Source organism: Sitophilus oryzae, unplaced genomic scaffold (assembly GCF_002938485.1).
Source record: "Sitophilus oryzae breed Bouriz unplaced genomic scaffold, Soryzae_2.0 scaffold_466_pilon_pilon, whole genome shotgun sequence".
NCBI lineage: Eukaryota > Metazoa > Arthropoda > Insecta > Coleoptera > Curculionidae > Sitophilus > Sitophilus oryzae.
In genome coordinates, this window is record NW_022147047.1 from 3,459,886 (window position 1) to 3,475,506 (window position 15,621).

The following is a 15,621-nucleotide window of genomic DNA, read 5'->3' on the forward strand; positions in this document are numbered from 1 at the left end:
AATAAAAAAAAAGTAAATTTTTTTTAAATTGATAATTTAAAAGTTATTAACAGAAAAATAAATTATTTGGGACACCCTGTATATTTTTAATTAAGTGAAAAGAACTTAAAATTACCTTTCCAAAAATATATAGCACACTTGACATTTTGTTATAGTCCCCTTGGAAATACAGAATTTTTATAAGTTTGCCACTTTTAACTAGTAGGCTTTGGACCCCTTACTGATGATCTGCCCCTAATGGAACTCGAAAACATATTTTTCCAGCAAAATGAGGTACCGCCTCAGAACGCTGAAATTACCAGCAAATTTTTGCAGCCAATTTCGAGAATAATTGAATAGCTAACCAAGATTCCAGCCGTTGGCCGTGGAGGCTACCGGAATTAGTGCCTGTTATCCTTAGTGGATTTTTATCTTTGCGGAAGAATAAAGGTTCTTATATTTAAATTGCCCGTATAATCTAGACAAGAATTAGAAGTACTTAGTGGTTATGCGAGGGTATCTTTCATCCCCACTGAGTTAATGAATTTCTCAAAAAATGTTCAAAAACGGTCCCGTCTGTCCATAATAGAAGACGGTCGACATATCAACACCTGTAGCAAAACCTTTTTATTGTTATTATATATAATTTAAATGTGTTGATGTTGGTAAATATAGATTAAATTGTTATAAGATTTTGCAACTCTCATTGCAAATATTATTTTCATTCTAACTGCTGCTCACAGCTAAAATTTTTTTGCATTACAGCCGGTGCCGTTCAAAGCCTACTTACTATTTAAAGTAGGCGAATTTTTAAATACCCTATATTTCCATGAGGAATCGAGCACAATATCAAGTATGCTATATTTTTGGTAAGGTAAGGTAATTTTAGATTCTTTTCAATGAACTAAAAATATACAGGGTGTCCCATATAAAAAATCAAATTTTCTGTTGATAATTCTTAAATTATTTATATTAAAAAAAAAGTATACTGAAACCATTAAATCCTACGTAAAAATGTGCATTGGAAATGTTTTCACAAAAAAATGCACATTTTTGAAAAACTTGCAACTCCGAAACGGTAACAGATATCGACGTGCAGTTTTCACCATTATGTTTTTGATAAAAAATGAGTTCCAGACACCGATATTAGATTTATCTCCTATAGAAAAAGGTGTTTTCGTTTAAAAGCGTCCAATTTGACCCACGCTGTACAAATAAAAAAGTTTTAATATTAATTCGATTTTCATTTCCAGGTTTAGCCGAAATGACGCGCGAATACAAACCGGAACCTCCCGAACAGACCGAACCCGAAGAACTGGTGAATCGCAGGCCGCCTTCGGCCGGTGGTGGTTCCCTGCCGCCCTCGGCCGCCTCCCCTACCCCTCGCAACTCACCGCTGGCGCCCACTCTGATCCCTCAGCCGCCCCCGACACGGCAGTCGCCCGAGCCTGCCTCCGCTCCCAGGCCGCCTTCGCAGAACGGGTCGCCCGACCCGCCTCCGCCGCCTCTGGTGCCGTCTTTGAATAGTTTCGGACCGCCGCCAGCGTCGGGAGCGGGCGTCGGTCGCCCTTCGCCGCCTCCGATCAATTGCGCCGAGCCGGTGCCTGGTCCTTCGAATATGCCGCCTGTCCAACAAGTGCCCTTGGTAAGTGTGTTTATTATACAGGGTGTCCCAGGCCGAGCCTGCATTAGAAGTTTCTAGAGAACTATAATATAACTAATATCTAGATTGGAGATTTTATTTACTTCATTGTTTCACAACGAGATCTATCGATCACAAAAACTTTCAATATGGCGGCACTTCCGGAAATACCGGAAGTTGACAGCAACTTTCTTATTTTAAATGGGTACCCCCATTTTTTATTACATACCTACTTAAATTCTCTGTAAACTTTTATGAATTTTGATATGAAACACTCTATACCTAGCATTAACCGTGTTTGAGAAAAAAATATTCAAAAAAAAACAAAAAATATACCCTTTGAAACTAAATCTTAATCAGCAGTTTTTTCCATTCAAAAATTTTAAATATTGTTTTTCTCAAAAACGGTTAATGTTCGGTATAGAGTATTTGATATCAAAATTCATAAAATTTGGCAGAGAATTTAAGTATGTAATAAAAAATGGAGGCACCCATTTAAAATAAGGAAGTTGCTGTCAACTTCCGGTATTTCCGGAAGCGCCGCTATATTGAAAATATCTTTAATCGATAGATCTCGTTGTGAAACAGTGATGTGCAAAAAATCTGCGATCTAGATATTGTAGTTGTCTAGAAACTTCTAATGCACGCTCAACCTGGATCACCCTGTATATACACTCACAGTCACGAAAAACTTTATTTTTGTTCTAGTGTACCGATTTTGATGATTTTTTATGCAATTTGTAGATAAATTAATATTTGATTTTTTAGTTCTTCTAAAATAATACTTGTTTATTCTAAAATAGAAATGAAAGATCGCATCTGTCAATAATTATTATACGAGAAAAAAATGCAAAAAAGCAAAATATTGATATTTTGGTGAATGTTTAAAACACCCTGTGGAACACCAGCAAGGAATTCAAAAATAATATGTGTCCTATTTATCAAGGTATTATTACTTTTTACTTTAATGAATAATTCATAATATGTCATTCTGAAATCAAATTAATTATGAAGTTTATGGTTGCTAGGGTAATTGAAAGATTCCAAACATTCGATCTTTTGTTGTCATCTAATGTCAAATTTTTGCCTCAATTCTTGTAAAATGATGGAAAGTGATCAAGAAACCGAGTGTTTCCCAGCAGAAATTGAAGAAGCGGCTAATAGAATTGCTTTTGATTTATTACCCAGCAAGTCCAAGGATCAGTACGAGTTTTCATAGGTATAATCGATTTTTGAGATGATTTTTATTTGATTATTATTATCGCTTCAGTGTTAAAAGTAAACCACGTGACTAACTTTTAGCACCAGTGCTAAAAGTAAGTGACTTTTACCATCAGTTACATAATGTCACATTTTAGGCACTGACAGCATGCGTTAAAATTACATTTTTACTGACGTTTGTAGAAAAAATAATTTTCAAATTCCATGCTTTTTTAACATATTTCACAGGATGTTGCTGCAACCAAACATGCAGCCAAATACCAATATTATGTGTTCCCTCGTTGACAGATGGGAACTTTCATTTTTAATATACAGGGTGTTCCTTAATGTCATGCTAATATTTAAAGGGGTGGATGTTGGACCTATTCGAAGAAAAAAAACTTCATAGAATGTATTTGATGTATATCCTAAAGATCTTAAATTTTGAGATACTGGGTGATAAAAATTTTCTTAAATAAACTTTTTTCATAATATTAACTCTGATGTTAATATAGGTATTTATGATATTTGATACAGATCCTCTATGCATTAAAATTAATTTTTTTGATATACAAAAAATAGTTTGTTTTTGTTGTTGGTATCTTAATTTTCTTCCTTCCATGAATGTATACTGATGTAGAAAGGATTTCTACACAACAATCATTAGAGACTTTTTAAGCCCCTTATTCGATCAGCTTTATACGTTATCCGTTATTTAGAGCATGCGCATTGATAAAAAAATAAGGGATTACCCTATTAATGGATATCGTTTGCCGCTATTTAGGTTCAAATAAACGGTACGCTATTACGGGATACATTTTAGCATGGTTGCCAAGTGTAATACTTATCTGGATTATAATGAAAGAAGAAAAAAAAAAGAAAACTGCTACAAAAGGGTAACAAATAATACGTAAAATAGTTCCTAAATATATACTTTTTTGTAGTCTTCTTTTGTCCATCAAAATAATATAACCAACATATTTGAGTGACAAAAATTGGCAACGCCAAGATGTAGTGTCCAAGTTGATCGTTGACACTTGACATCTTGACATTTGCAAAATTTAACGTTAAAGTTTGATAGATGATGTGTTAAATAAACGGTTCAAAATCTAAAATGACAGTACCTGGCCAACAAATGTTGTCGGCTATTTGTCACAAACTGCGCATATTGATCAGTATAACGTTTAGCGTTTTACGTCATTTACCAAATAGGCGACCTAAAAACTCTCTATTGTATCAGATTTTTAGCGATTTGACCGTGAAGCAAAATGACTTTAATTCTTTTATGGAATAACCATGCCAGAAAAAAAACCAGAGGTGAAAATTGTTTAGAAAAGAATAAAGATTTTGAAAATAATGTTTATTTTAAAACAAGTCAGTAGCGTACCGTTTTTTCTAAAAAAAATATGCATTATAAAACCCGCATGGACGCCATGGACGGCACTGATTAAAATAAATAAATATTTTTATACGTTAAAAAAGACATATTGATCCATAGAAAACCAGTATCAAATCAAAATATAGTATCATCATAATCGGTCCACTAGAACACAATATACAGGGTGTCTCAAAAAACATGTGCTATCTCCCTCAGGGAGATTCCTCATGTACAGGGTGGATCAAATTCGACGCTTTTAAATGGAAACACCCTTTTCTATAGGAGATAGACGAAAACTAATATCGGTGTGTGGAGCTCAATTTTCATCAAAAACATGATAGTGAAAACCGCACATCAATATCTGTTACCGTTTTGGAGTTACGGGGTGTTTTTCAAAAATGTGCATTTTTAACAAATCGCTGTAACTTTTTTACTATGGAAAATTTTGTATTGCTATGAAAACATTTCCAAAGCACCTTTTTACGTAGAATTTAACGGTTTAAGTATATATATTTTTTTAATTAATAATTTAAGAGTTATCAACAGAAAAAATGATTTTTTATTTGGGACACCCTCTATATTTTTAATTACCTGAAAAGAATTTAAAATTACCTTTCCAAAAATATAGCAGACTTGATATTTTGTTATAATCCCCTTCGAAATACAGAATTTTTAAGAGTTCGCCTCATTTAACTAGTAGGCTTTGGACCCCTTATTGATGATATGCCCTTAATGGAACTTGAAAACATATTTTTCCAGCAAGACGACCCACCGCCTCTGAACGCTGAAGTTATCAGCAAATTTTTGGAGCCAATTTCAAGAATAATTGAATAGCTAACCAAGATCCCAGCCGTTGGCCGTCGAGGCCGCCTGACTTAGTGCCCATGGATCTATTCCTATGGATCTATTCCTATTTGCGGAAGAATAAAGGTTCCTTATTCTTCCGTATTCCGTATAATCTAGACAAGAATTAGAAATACTTAGCAGTTATGAGAGGGTATCTTTCACCCCCACTGAGTTAATGAATTCCGCGAGAAATATTCAAAAACTGCCCCGTCTGTCCATAACAGAAGACGGTCGATATGTCGAACACCTGTAGCAAAATCTCATGTCTTGGTTTGCTACTCGGTTTGCCATTTATTTTTATTGTTATTAGATATAGTTTAATTGTGTTGATGTTGGTTAAATATATTTTAAATTGTTATAAAATTCTGCATCTCTCATAGCAAATATTATTTTCGTTTTAATTGATTCTCACAGCTAGAATTTTTTTGCATTAGAGCCGGTGCTGTTCAAAGCCTACTTATTTAAAGCGGGCGCATTTTTATATACTCTATATGTCGAAGAGGAATCGAGCAAAATATCAAATGTCTTGTATTTTTGAATAGATAATTTTAAATTCTTTTCAATAAATCAAAAATATACAGGGTGTCCCATATAAAAAATCAAATTTTCTGTTGATCATGAATTTTAAAATTTGAATTTTAAAATTCCAAAAAAATGAATACAATTCTTTACACATTTTTTCGAATATTTGAGCAGTGTATATTTATGTGTCAAGTATTTTGACATGTTAAGGTTATTGTGACATTGAATAAAACAACTCTGCTTTTGACAAAGTGGGAAATAAATTTTTCAGAACGTCATCGTCAGCATGACATGAATAGAGAAATAGGGGACTGGTATCATAGAATATACTGCCCGAAATAATAAAAATATGTTTTAAATCGTACTCAACTTTATTGGAACCAGCTGTACCTGTTTTTCGTGCCGGTGAGTGTAGTTTTTATTTCCAAGTTCTACATATATCTTTTTTCAGAGTCTGAAAAAAGAAGTTGATTGGGGAGGAGGAATGGACGACAAAAATTCAGGAGGTGAAAGTTCCTCGGATTATTCCCGACTGCCTCACGATTCGGTAAGTCAATTACTGAAAAAGTCTATATGGTTCATTCAAATCATATTAACAATCAATATTTTTGTATCTATCCTACTGTTTCAACATGTTTATTCAGTCACACTATATATCCTGCAGCGTTGCCTGTAAATATTGAACGTACGTCTTCAGATTCACGCCGAACGTGGCGTAATGTTTGAATAAACCCATTAAGGTGATTAAAATTTGATTATGTACTGACTGTCTCGCTCTACAAGCAAATTTAGTGAGTGCTTCTTGTAATTAAGCATTCAATAATTTAAACTATTTATCGTTTCGGCGTATTATGTTCGCGTTGAAGTACAAATTAGTTTGAACATTAAATATACACTGTGTACCAAATACGTGAATATTTATAATGTGGATCTCGTAAATCAGAAATGATACAAATGTGATTAAATCAGAGAACATTTGCAATTTGCGGAGCTGTAGTAAGGTTATCATTGGGATTATTAAAAGGTAACTTTGGCTCAATTTTAAACCATCCTGTATCTCTTACCGTTTCCGGGATCTCGTTGGTGAGAGAGGATTTTTAAACACTCTGTATCCAGGGTCCGGCAATAGTGCGTCGGGCATCTGTAGCTCCTATAATAAAAAACTTAGGAATTTTGTATAAGTGCAGACCTAAAGTATGTATTAGAATATATCTCAGGAAAATATTTTAACTTCTACCGGGTGGCTAAAAAAGTGTGAGTGGATCGCGAGGATTTTTTTAAAATAGAACACTGCATATTATTGTATTTGTTTCCTTTCTGATCACTTTACATAATCCTAAAATATTATTAAATATGTTTAGATATTAATAAATAAATAAAAACATATTTTTTTCTGCCTTTTTAACTTTTTTTAAAATACAAAAAATGTCCTGAAATCAAAACTATACTAGGTACTAGGTATTTACCATACAGGGTCGTTGATATGTATGGGAACGGTCGATTATTAGATAAAATATAAGAGGTACCGCAAAAAGTTAAATATAAAAGTTATAGGGTTTTGAAATATCTATTAGCGGGTAATAAATTTAAGTATACAGGTTCGGTCATAAAGACGTAGTACATCAAAGTTTCATTTTTTTAAATGGGACCCCTGTATATTATTGCATATTTTATTCATTTTACGTTGACTTGATTTTTCTTAAAATAATCGCTTCAGTGTTAAAAGTAAATCACGTGACTTACTTTTAGCACCAGTGCTAAAAGTAAATGACTTTTACCATCAGTGACATAATGTCACATTTTAGGCACTGGCAGCATGCGTTAAAAATTATATTTTTACTGACATTTGTAGAAAAATATATTTTTTTATTTATTTATATTTCTGAAAATATTAAAACATATTTAGTAATATCTTAGTATTTTGTAAAGTGATCAAAAAGGAAGCCAAAAATGCACCAATATACAGGGTGTTACATTAAAAAAAATAATTTCGGTCCACGCACACTTTTTTGAGTTTAAAATATTTTCCTCAAATACTACGATATATTTTTTACTATAGGACTTACAGATGCCCGACTCACTATTGCCGGACACTGTATAACAATGGTCTGTTCTGAATTATTTCGCACCGATTTTATAAACACCCTATATACCATCGCTGACTCTAACCGATCGCTGTCTGTGTGTGTGTTCGGGCGCGGCGGCAGCCCGGGTCGCCCCCCATTGGCCGACACGAGCGTCAACTTCTTGTCTTCGGGGGGGCCGCCCCGCGCCGCGCACCCACACACGCGCCACAAGAAGTTGATGTTTTTGTCGGTTTCAGGAGCGACCCGGACCGCCGCCGGAGCCCCCCAACATCGGCCAAGATCCCACCTGCTCACCGCCACGGCTCTTCTCCTGCATCTACTGCGGCAACACCTTCCCCCACCAGAGCAAGCTCACCCGCCACATCCTCAGCCACAGCCTGGAGACCCTCAAGTACCGGGACCAGCGAGGAGTCGTTCCCCCGTCACCTTTGATCATCCCGGAACCGCCTACGTCCGCCTGGGGGGATCCCAGAGGTGGTGGCGAGCCTCCCGATCCCACAGATCAACCGCCTACCGCCATGGACCTGGACGAAGCCACGGCGGGAGCCACGACGCCTGGAGGTGTTGTTTTGTGCAAGTTCTGCGGGAAGTCGTTTCCGGACGTGGCGGCATTGATAGCGCATCTTCCGGCGCATACGGGGGATAGGCCGTTCAAGTGCGAGTTTTGCGGGAAGGCGTTCAAGTTGCGGCACCACATGAAGGACCACTGTAGGGTGCACACGGGGGAGAGACCGTTCGGGTGTAGTTTGTGCGGGAAAACGTTTTCGAGGTCGACGATACTGAAGGCGCACGAGAAGACGCATTTTCCGAAGTATCTGCGCAAGTTTCCATCGCCGAACCCGCTGGATACCGAGGAGGAGAGTCCGCATTAGCAGGGACTGTGCGGAACCGCGCGCGCTCGGTTGAGGTTAAAGCAATATGCGTAGGAAAGACGGTGCACGGCTCGAAACGAGAAACTAAACATCTCGATTAGAGTACAGATGTCATCTGGACATAGTTTGGTACACATAGTCTTTTTGAAAAGTTTATCGCTCCTCTAACTTTTTTATTTTTTCAAACAAATTAATAATATATTGTTTTATTAGGAGTAAAAATGACACTTTCCGTGGCGAGGCTGTACGTTTGACGAGCGTTAGCGAGTCCGACATACCGGCGATCCAAAAAAAGTCATTTTTACTCCGAATAGGACATTTTTCAAACGCCACAAATATTTTTTTATACAATTTCAAACGTTCCAAATAATATAAAAATATTTAAAGTCATACCTTGTATGTAATTATCGACAAACTATGGTTACGCTCGTTGAATTTGACACTTTATGTCAGTTTAATAATATATTTTCATACTTTTATGCTTAGGCGTTAAAATGACTTTTTGTGAAAGCGTTTCTTCTTCTTTCTTCTCAAACTCTCCTTTTCAGGAGAGAGAGTTGCGTTGCCTAGGCTGCCAGGACCATTCTGGCAAAGTACTTTTCTGCTTTTCTTTTTTCTTTTTTAACAAATCCAGTAGTTTTCAAAATTTCAGCAAAAAATAATTTTTTGTGAAAGCGTTTCGAAATTGACAGTTTTTGATATTTATTTCAGATTCAAAATGACATTCTTTTAGGCACTAGTATCTAAAAGTGACACTTGTTTAGGCACTAGTGCCTAAAAGTAAAAAATGAAACGTTAGAAACAACGAAAATCATTATTTATTATAAATCTTAAAGGTACAATTATTTAAATTATTAAACTGAATACAAGAGGCATCCAGCTTTTCGTCTCTAAGAGAAATGCAAGTTGTAGGAGTCGGAATAAGTAAATTTCTTGTACTGGCAATGCCGGTAGCTTCTACTCCTACGTGAACTGCTTTTAATTTCTTATTTAGCGTATCTTTCCGTCTCATGATTCTTTTTGCTATTTCGGTTTTCTGTTCAATTGAATTTTCAATGTAACCTTCAGCAATCGAGCTTGATCGCCAACCTCCACGTCGCTTTAAAACTGTTATGTCCGCTCCTGAACCTGCCAGTATTGTTGCAGAGCTGCGCCAGGAACAACGACCAGTGTATTCAATCGCACTGGAGAGTCTAAAAATTCCGTTGTCTTTTTTGGCATATCCCCAATTGTATTGATTCCAACTGGCAGGGTACAGCATTGATTTTTTCAATACGTCAAGAAAAATGATGTGTCACATTGAGTTGGTTAGGTTGTACGAAGTTTTGCGTACTTACGAAATACCTACATGTAAGAAATTGATACCATCTATTGGTCCCTCAGTAATCGTAAACACTCTTGGAAAATGAGTTTTTGTATTCGGAATCTTCACACAAATAAATGACTGACAATCTTTAATGGCATCTACGGTCAAAAACGTGATTTCTCCCCTCCTATATGCCCCAAATACTCCAACGATTTAGACAACTTTAGCTAACAGGAATTCTTTGTCATCGGCTTCTTTCATAAAGCGCTCTATTTCCAGTTTTGTAAATACTTTTGATTTCTTTGCCTGATATCGGGAAGCTTCTCTTTTTAAAAATGCAATAAGGTTTGTGAATTTGCTAATATCTGCGTTTCTGTTCAGGTAAATCACGGTGCGGAGCATCGAATATAATCGCTAATCTATAAATCGCTAATATCAGGAAATAGGCTAGCAATACCTTTTCTATGAAATTCTCAACATTCTCTGACCCAGGTGTCAAAGTTAAATAAAAACACTAAATCACCACAATACACCAAAATACTTTTACTTTTACACTGGACGCGCGTTTCGCTAACAATGTTAGCATCATCAGCAGATGATTATAAACTCTCAGTCTGCTGATGATGCTAACATGGTTAGCGAAACGCGGGTCCAGTGTAAAAGTAAAAGTGTTTTGGTGTATTTTGGTGATTTAGTGTTTTATTTTGCTGTGTAACACCAAAGGTTCCGACCCTCAACTGTAATTGTCAAAGTTGTAGTAGGTCGTCTCGTATAAGTTTTTCGACTTCTCGGGCACTAACGTGGATAGCGCAGTTTCAGCGGCTTGTTGAATATCCAAAGACTCGTCATTATCACTCATTTTTTCACAAAACTTTAGATTAAATACGGCGACGTTTGAACCTGACAGAACTTTGTCATTAAACAATGCATAAACAATGCCTTGGAAACCGATTACCAGAACATTTTAAAAAATGTTTAAAAATAAATAATAATAATAGCATGAAAATCTCAAATTATCCGCTTTCACAAAAAATCTTGTATGAAATTCGTTGCGAAAAGAGTGTTTTAAGCACTGGATGCATTGTCCAATTTTGCGTCCCTTATTTCGCAACTTTTTACATAAATAGCTATTTTTATATTGTCAATCACGTCACAAAATTTAATATTTTTGTGGCGTTTAAAAAAATATTTATTATTATTAGTATTTTTGAAAATTTTCTTTATATGTATATAGTGTGTACATATGTCAATATATATTATAACAAAAATGTTTGAAGTATCTTGGAAAATTCAACTTTGAAATAGATTGAAAAATTATGTTGGTCTTGTCCAGGTGATATGTGGTCTAAGTTAAATCTCACTAAACAATGTGAATTAGCAACAATTTCCGCAATTCGTTATCCTAAAAGAAATATAATTTTTCTCAAAAGAAAAATCCAGATTTAGGTTACTCGTTTTGAGCTGTATTTAGTATGAAAAAAAAAACAAATAACATAATTTGCACAGCTCCCCCTATATGACGTTTCGAATAATACTAATACCGCTTCATATACCTCCGAGCACGCCAGTTATCCATTTTTTAGAGATATGACATAAGCAAGGACTCACGTACTAGTTCGTAATATATGGCGCATCCTATCTGTATTACATAAGTTCACTTTAGAGGATGAAATACGTAACGCAATTCTTGATGAGATGGAAGAAGAGGTTATATATAGAGTGATTCACGGCGATGGTACGTTAGACGTTTTTGGAGAACCGGTGCTTTATATTTTTATATAAAGGAACCTGTTCCATCTATCTAAAATATCTTCAGCCTTACAATGTTGCCGCATCATTTGAAAAGTAGCAGTGTCTTTCTTATTTTAAATGGAACACCTGGTGTATTATTACATTTTTGGAACCTACTTTCGTATCCCATAATTTTTTCTATTATATTAATCTATACTTATCTCTATTAGTTTTAGAGATAACAAAAATAAGACATATGTAAAATTGACAAAAACATGACCCGGAATCAGCATTGGTAAAATTATGAAATGAATACTTTAAAAGCTGAAAGTTAGGAAAGTATAGCTAAGTTAAGAAAGTCCATATATTCGATCTGTCTAAATCAATTGATTGGATATTATATAGGGAGAGCAAAAAAAAATATTTATTTCCGTCTGTTATAAAATTGCTCAAATCTTTGTTATTTTAAATTTAACCTTATGTATATTATTTAAAAAATTAAAAGACTTATAAAACATCTTTTCAAAGGTATATCATGTTCCTATACCTCAAACTTTCGGTTTCATAAGTAGAGCTATTTAAAAATTAATAATTCTGTTATTAGAGTCTCATTTTCGTAACCATGACAGTTTTAGGAACTTAGGCTGTATTCCGTTGCAAAACCAGGCGAACCAGACCGGTAAACTACCGTAAAGAGCGGTTCCTGAACAACATCGGTTTGATACGGAACTGTTTGGTAGAATACTGGAAACGTCAAAATGTTGACGTTTTCTAAATTTCATTACCTCTATTATAAAACTTACCTTTTATGCATTTTAATGTACCTATTCTCTGCTTTTACGTTTACTTCTTCATTTTAATGGAGTTTAATATTGATATGTACTTTACTAATAAACTCTTAAACTCGTTAGACAGCTCAAGTGAAGATTTGCAGGTCCAATATTAAAACAGATCAATAATAAATAAACAAATCTAATCAATATTTATATTTCTATAGCTTACAAAACATTCACCATTACTTGTTGTTTTGTTTTTCATGTTTTCTTTAAATGTTCCTGACTTTAAGAAACAATGGCTGCATAAGTTTAAATGGTTCTAAAAAGACATTCTATTTAGTTAATTAAATTTATTTACCTTTACTGCCTACCTCCATTGCTTTTAGATGTAAATACAAAATATTATTACAAATTTTAGAAATTAAATGAGAATTTCACTGGAACTTCCAATATTTGCTTAATTTCTGTCACATAAATGACATTGATTGACAAACAAAACCAGAAAAAAACAGCCTTCTCACGCTGGTTAGTTTGGTGACAGTTATAACCGAATTTTTCAGGAACCGTGTTCCGTAATAAGAAAACTTTCAGGAAACCGATAGAAACGGAACATAAAACCATAACCAAGGTAAGCAACGGAATACACCCTAGCAAGTTAACTCTATTTGATGTTTATAAAGTTTGAGTATTTGTCATGGTAACGATTTTCTTTAAACGATACAACCATAATAAAATTATTTTCTTTTTACTGAAGAAACCAGAAGGTTTAGGTATAGGAACTTGATATATCGTTTAAAAGCAATTTTATTTGTGTTTCGATTTTTTAAATAAATGTTCCTCCTTGTTTGACATCCAGTCGGTTGATTTAAACAGATCCAGTATGTCGACTTTCCTTAACCTATAAACCAAATTACAGCTTTTAATATGCCGAATTTATGAATTAATCAAAGCTTAATTCAAGATCATGTTTGTGTCAATTTTACACATATTTTATGTTTTATCTCGAAAACTGTTTTAGATTGAATTAATACAGTAAAACTTCCCATTTCGGCCACTTCTAAAAAGCGGTCACTTCTGTTAGCGGTCAATTTTCAGTTGTTTGAATTAATCTTAGGGGAATTCCTATATTAAAATATTTCTCAATAACGTTAATTCCGAAAGCGGTCACCGGCCGCTTCAAAGGTACATTTTAGGGAAAACCCCATTAAATTTATTGCCCCAATACCGGCCAAATGAACCCTTCGAACCTTTTTTTTTTGTCTAAAAAGACTGTTTCAGGACACTTTAGGAAAGTCCAAGCAATAAACATTTATAATTTGTTTGAGAAATAGGTACAGAGAGTGACAAATACAATACAAATTCGTCAGTAGTTTGCTGAAATTTTTGGGAGATATAGAATCAGTTTAGTTTCTTACTCTGAAAGAACAGCAACCATGTCTTTGAAACGTAAACGTTTGTCTATTAAAGAGAAATTAAATATTGTCGCGGAAAGTGAAAAATATAACAGCAGTGCTCGAAAGTTGGCGGAAAAGTTTGGTGTTGGAAGAACGCAAGTGAACGACATTTTAAAAAACAAAGTGGAATTAAAAAAAATGTTTGAAGAAGAAGGATGCAATGCAGATAAAAAACGAAAGTTTCCTAAAACAGAAGGATTTGCAATCGATCAACTAGTTTACGAATGGTTTTGTAAGGCAAGGAACAAAAACATACCCATATCGGGAACCTTAATTCGGGAAAAAGCTCTTGAGGTATCTACATCCTTGAAACTTAGTGAATTTAAGGCTTCAACTGGCTGGTTAAATAAGTTTTGCAAGAGACATAATATTAACTTCAAAACAATTTGTGGTGAGTCTGCAGATGTGGATGAAGTGACTGTTGAAGACTGGAAAACAAAATTAACAGCAATCATTAAGGAATACGACACTAAAGACATTTTTAATGCAGACGAAACAGGGCTTTATTATATGGCAATGCCAAACAAAACCTTTGCTTTAAAGAATGATAAATGTGCTGGCAAAAAATCAGCTAAACAACGAGTGACACTGCTTTTCTGTTGCAGCATGCATGGTGAGAAGGAAAATCCGCTAGTTATAGGTAAGAGCAAAAACCCGAGATGTTTTAAAGGAGCGCATGTAGATAAATTGCCGATAGAATGGGTATCCAACAAAAAAGCTTGGATGACGACAGATATAATGACATCTTGGCTCAAAACCTTTGACACCAAAATGAAACGGCAGGGTAGAAAAGTTCTTTTATTTTTGGATAATGCCACGTCTCACCCAAAAATAGAACTTGAAAATGTTCGTATAATTTTTTTTCCTCCAAATACGACATCTCATTGCCAGCCGTTGGACCAAGGAATTATTCAAAATTTTAAATTAAAATATCGTCAATTTTTTATTAAAAGACTTTTGACTTTTACTAATACCGAAGAAACGATGGAAAAGGCTAAAGAGAGCATAAATTTGGCAAGTACTATGGTGTGGATAAGTACAGCATGGAAAAATGTTACATCGAACACTATAAAAAAATGTTTCCAAAAAGCGGGATTTGCAACCGTCAAAGGGGACGATGCATTTGACGAAGAGGACGACATTCCTTTAAGTCAGTTATCTTCAATTTTAAAAAACATGCCAGGAAGTCCAGATCTTAAAGAATATCTGACAGTCGATTCAGATGTCCCTACGGAAAATCCTAGTTTAGAGATGCAGGGAATAATCCAGGAATTTACAAACAACAAGGACAGACAGGACTCCACTCAAGCCGAAGAGGAAGAAGATGAAGGCCAAGACATTCTGTGTTCATCTATAAATAATATGAGTGAAGTATGTGAAAAATTAAGAGACATTCAGAATTTTTTGGTGATTCAAAACAAAGACGAACTAGCGGTTGATATTGCCCATACTTTGATGAAATTTGAAAGTGAAATTACAAAAATCAAAATTAAAAATTTAAAGCAGACTACCATTAATCAGTTTTTCACCATATAAAATAAGGTTATTCATTTTGTAACTTTTAAAGTCAATTGTACATATGTATATAAGAATACCTATGTGTAAAATACATATGTATACATTGTAAGTTTTTTCAAAAATTCTTATGTAATAAAAGTTTTTTTTTGTAACAACTGAATTATTTTTTGTGCCATAAATCTAAACTGAAGATCATTTATTAACACTTATTGTGTGTTTGTACTACATGCTCGTACTTAATTTTAATTACTTTGCACGTTTCCAAAATAAAGGCATTTTACATTGGTATCTGTATTTTATTGTTCCCAAT

General features: G+C 34.5%; 1 protein-coding gene across 1 annotated transcript in view; it reads left to right on the forward strand.

The window, feature by feature from the left end:
* LOC115886064 (zinc finger protein 629-like) overlaps positions 1-15,621 on the forward strand; it is a 188,776-nt gene that overhangs the window by 128,642 nt on the left and 44,513 nt on the right. The window contains exons 5-6 of the mRNA XM_030905092.1: positions 1,233-1,624; positions 6,019-6,114. Of these exons, the coding sequence (XP_030760952.1) occupies positions 1,233-1,624; positions 6,019-6,114 (488 nt within the window). The remainder of the gene's footprint in view (positions 1-1,232; positions 1,625-6,018; positions 6,115-15,621) is intronic.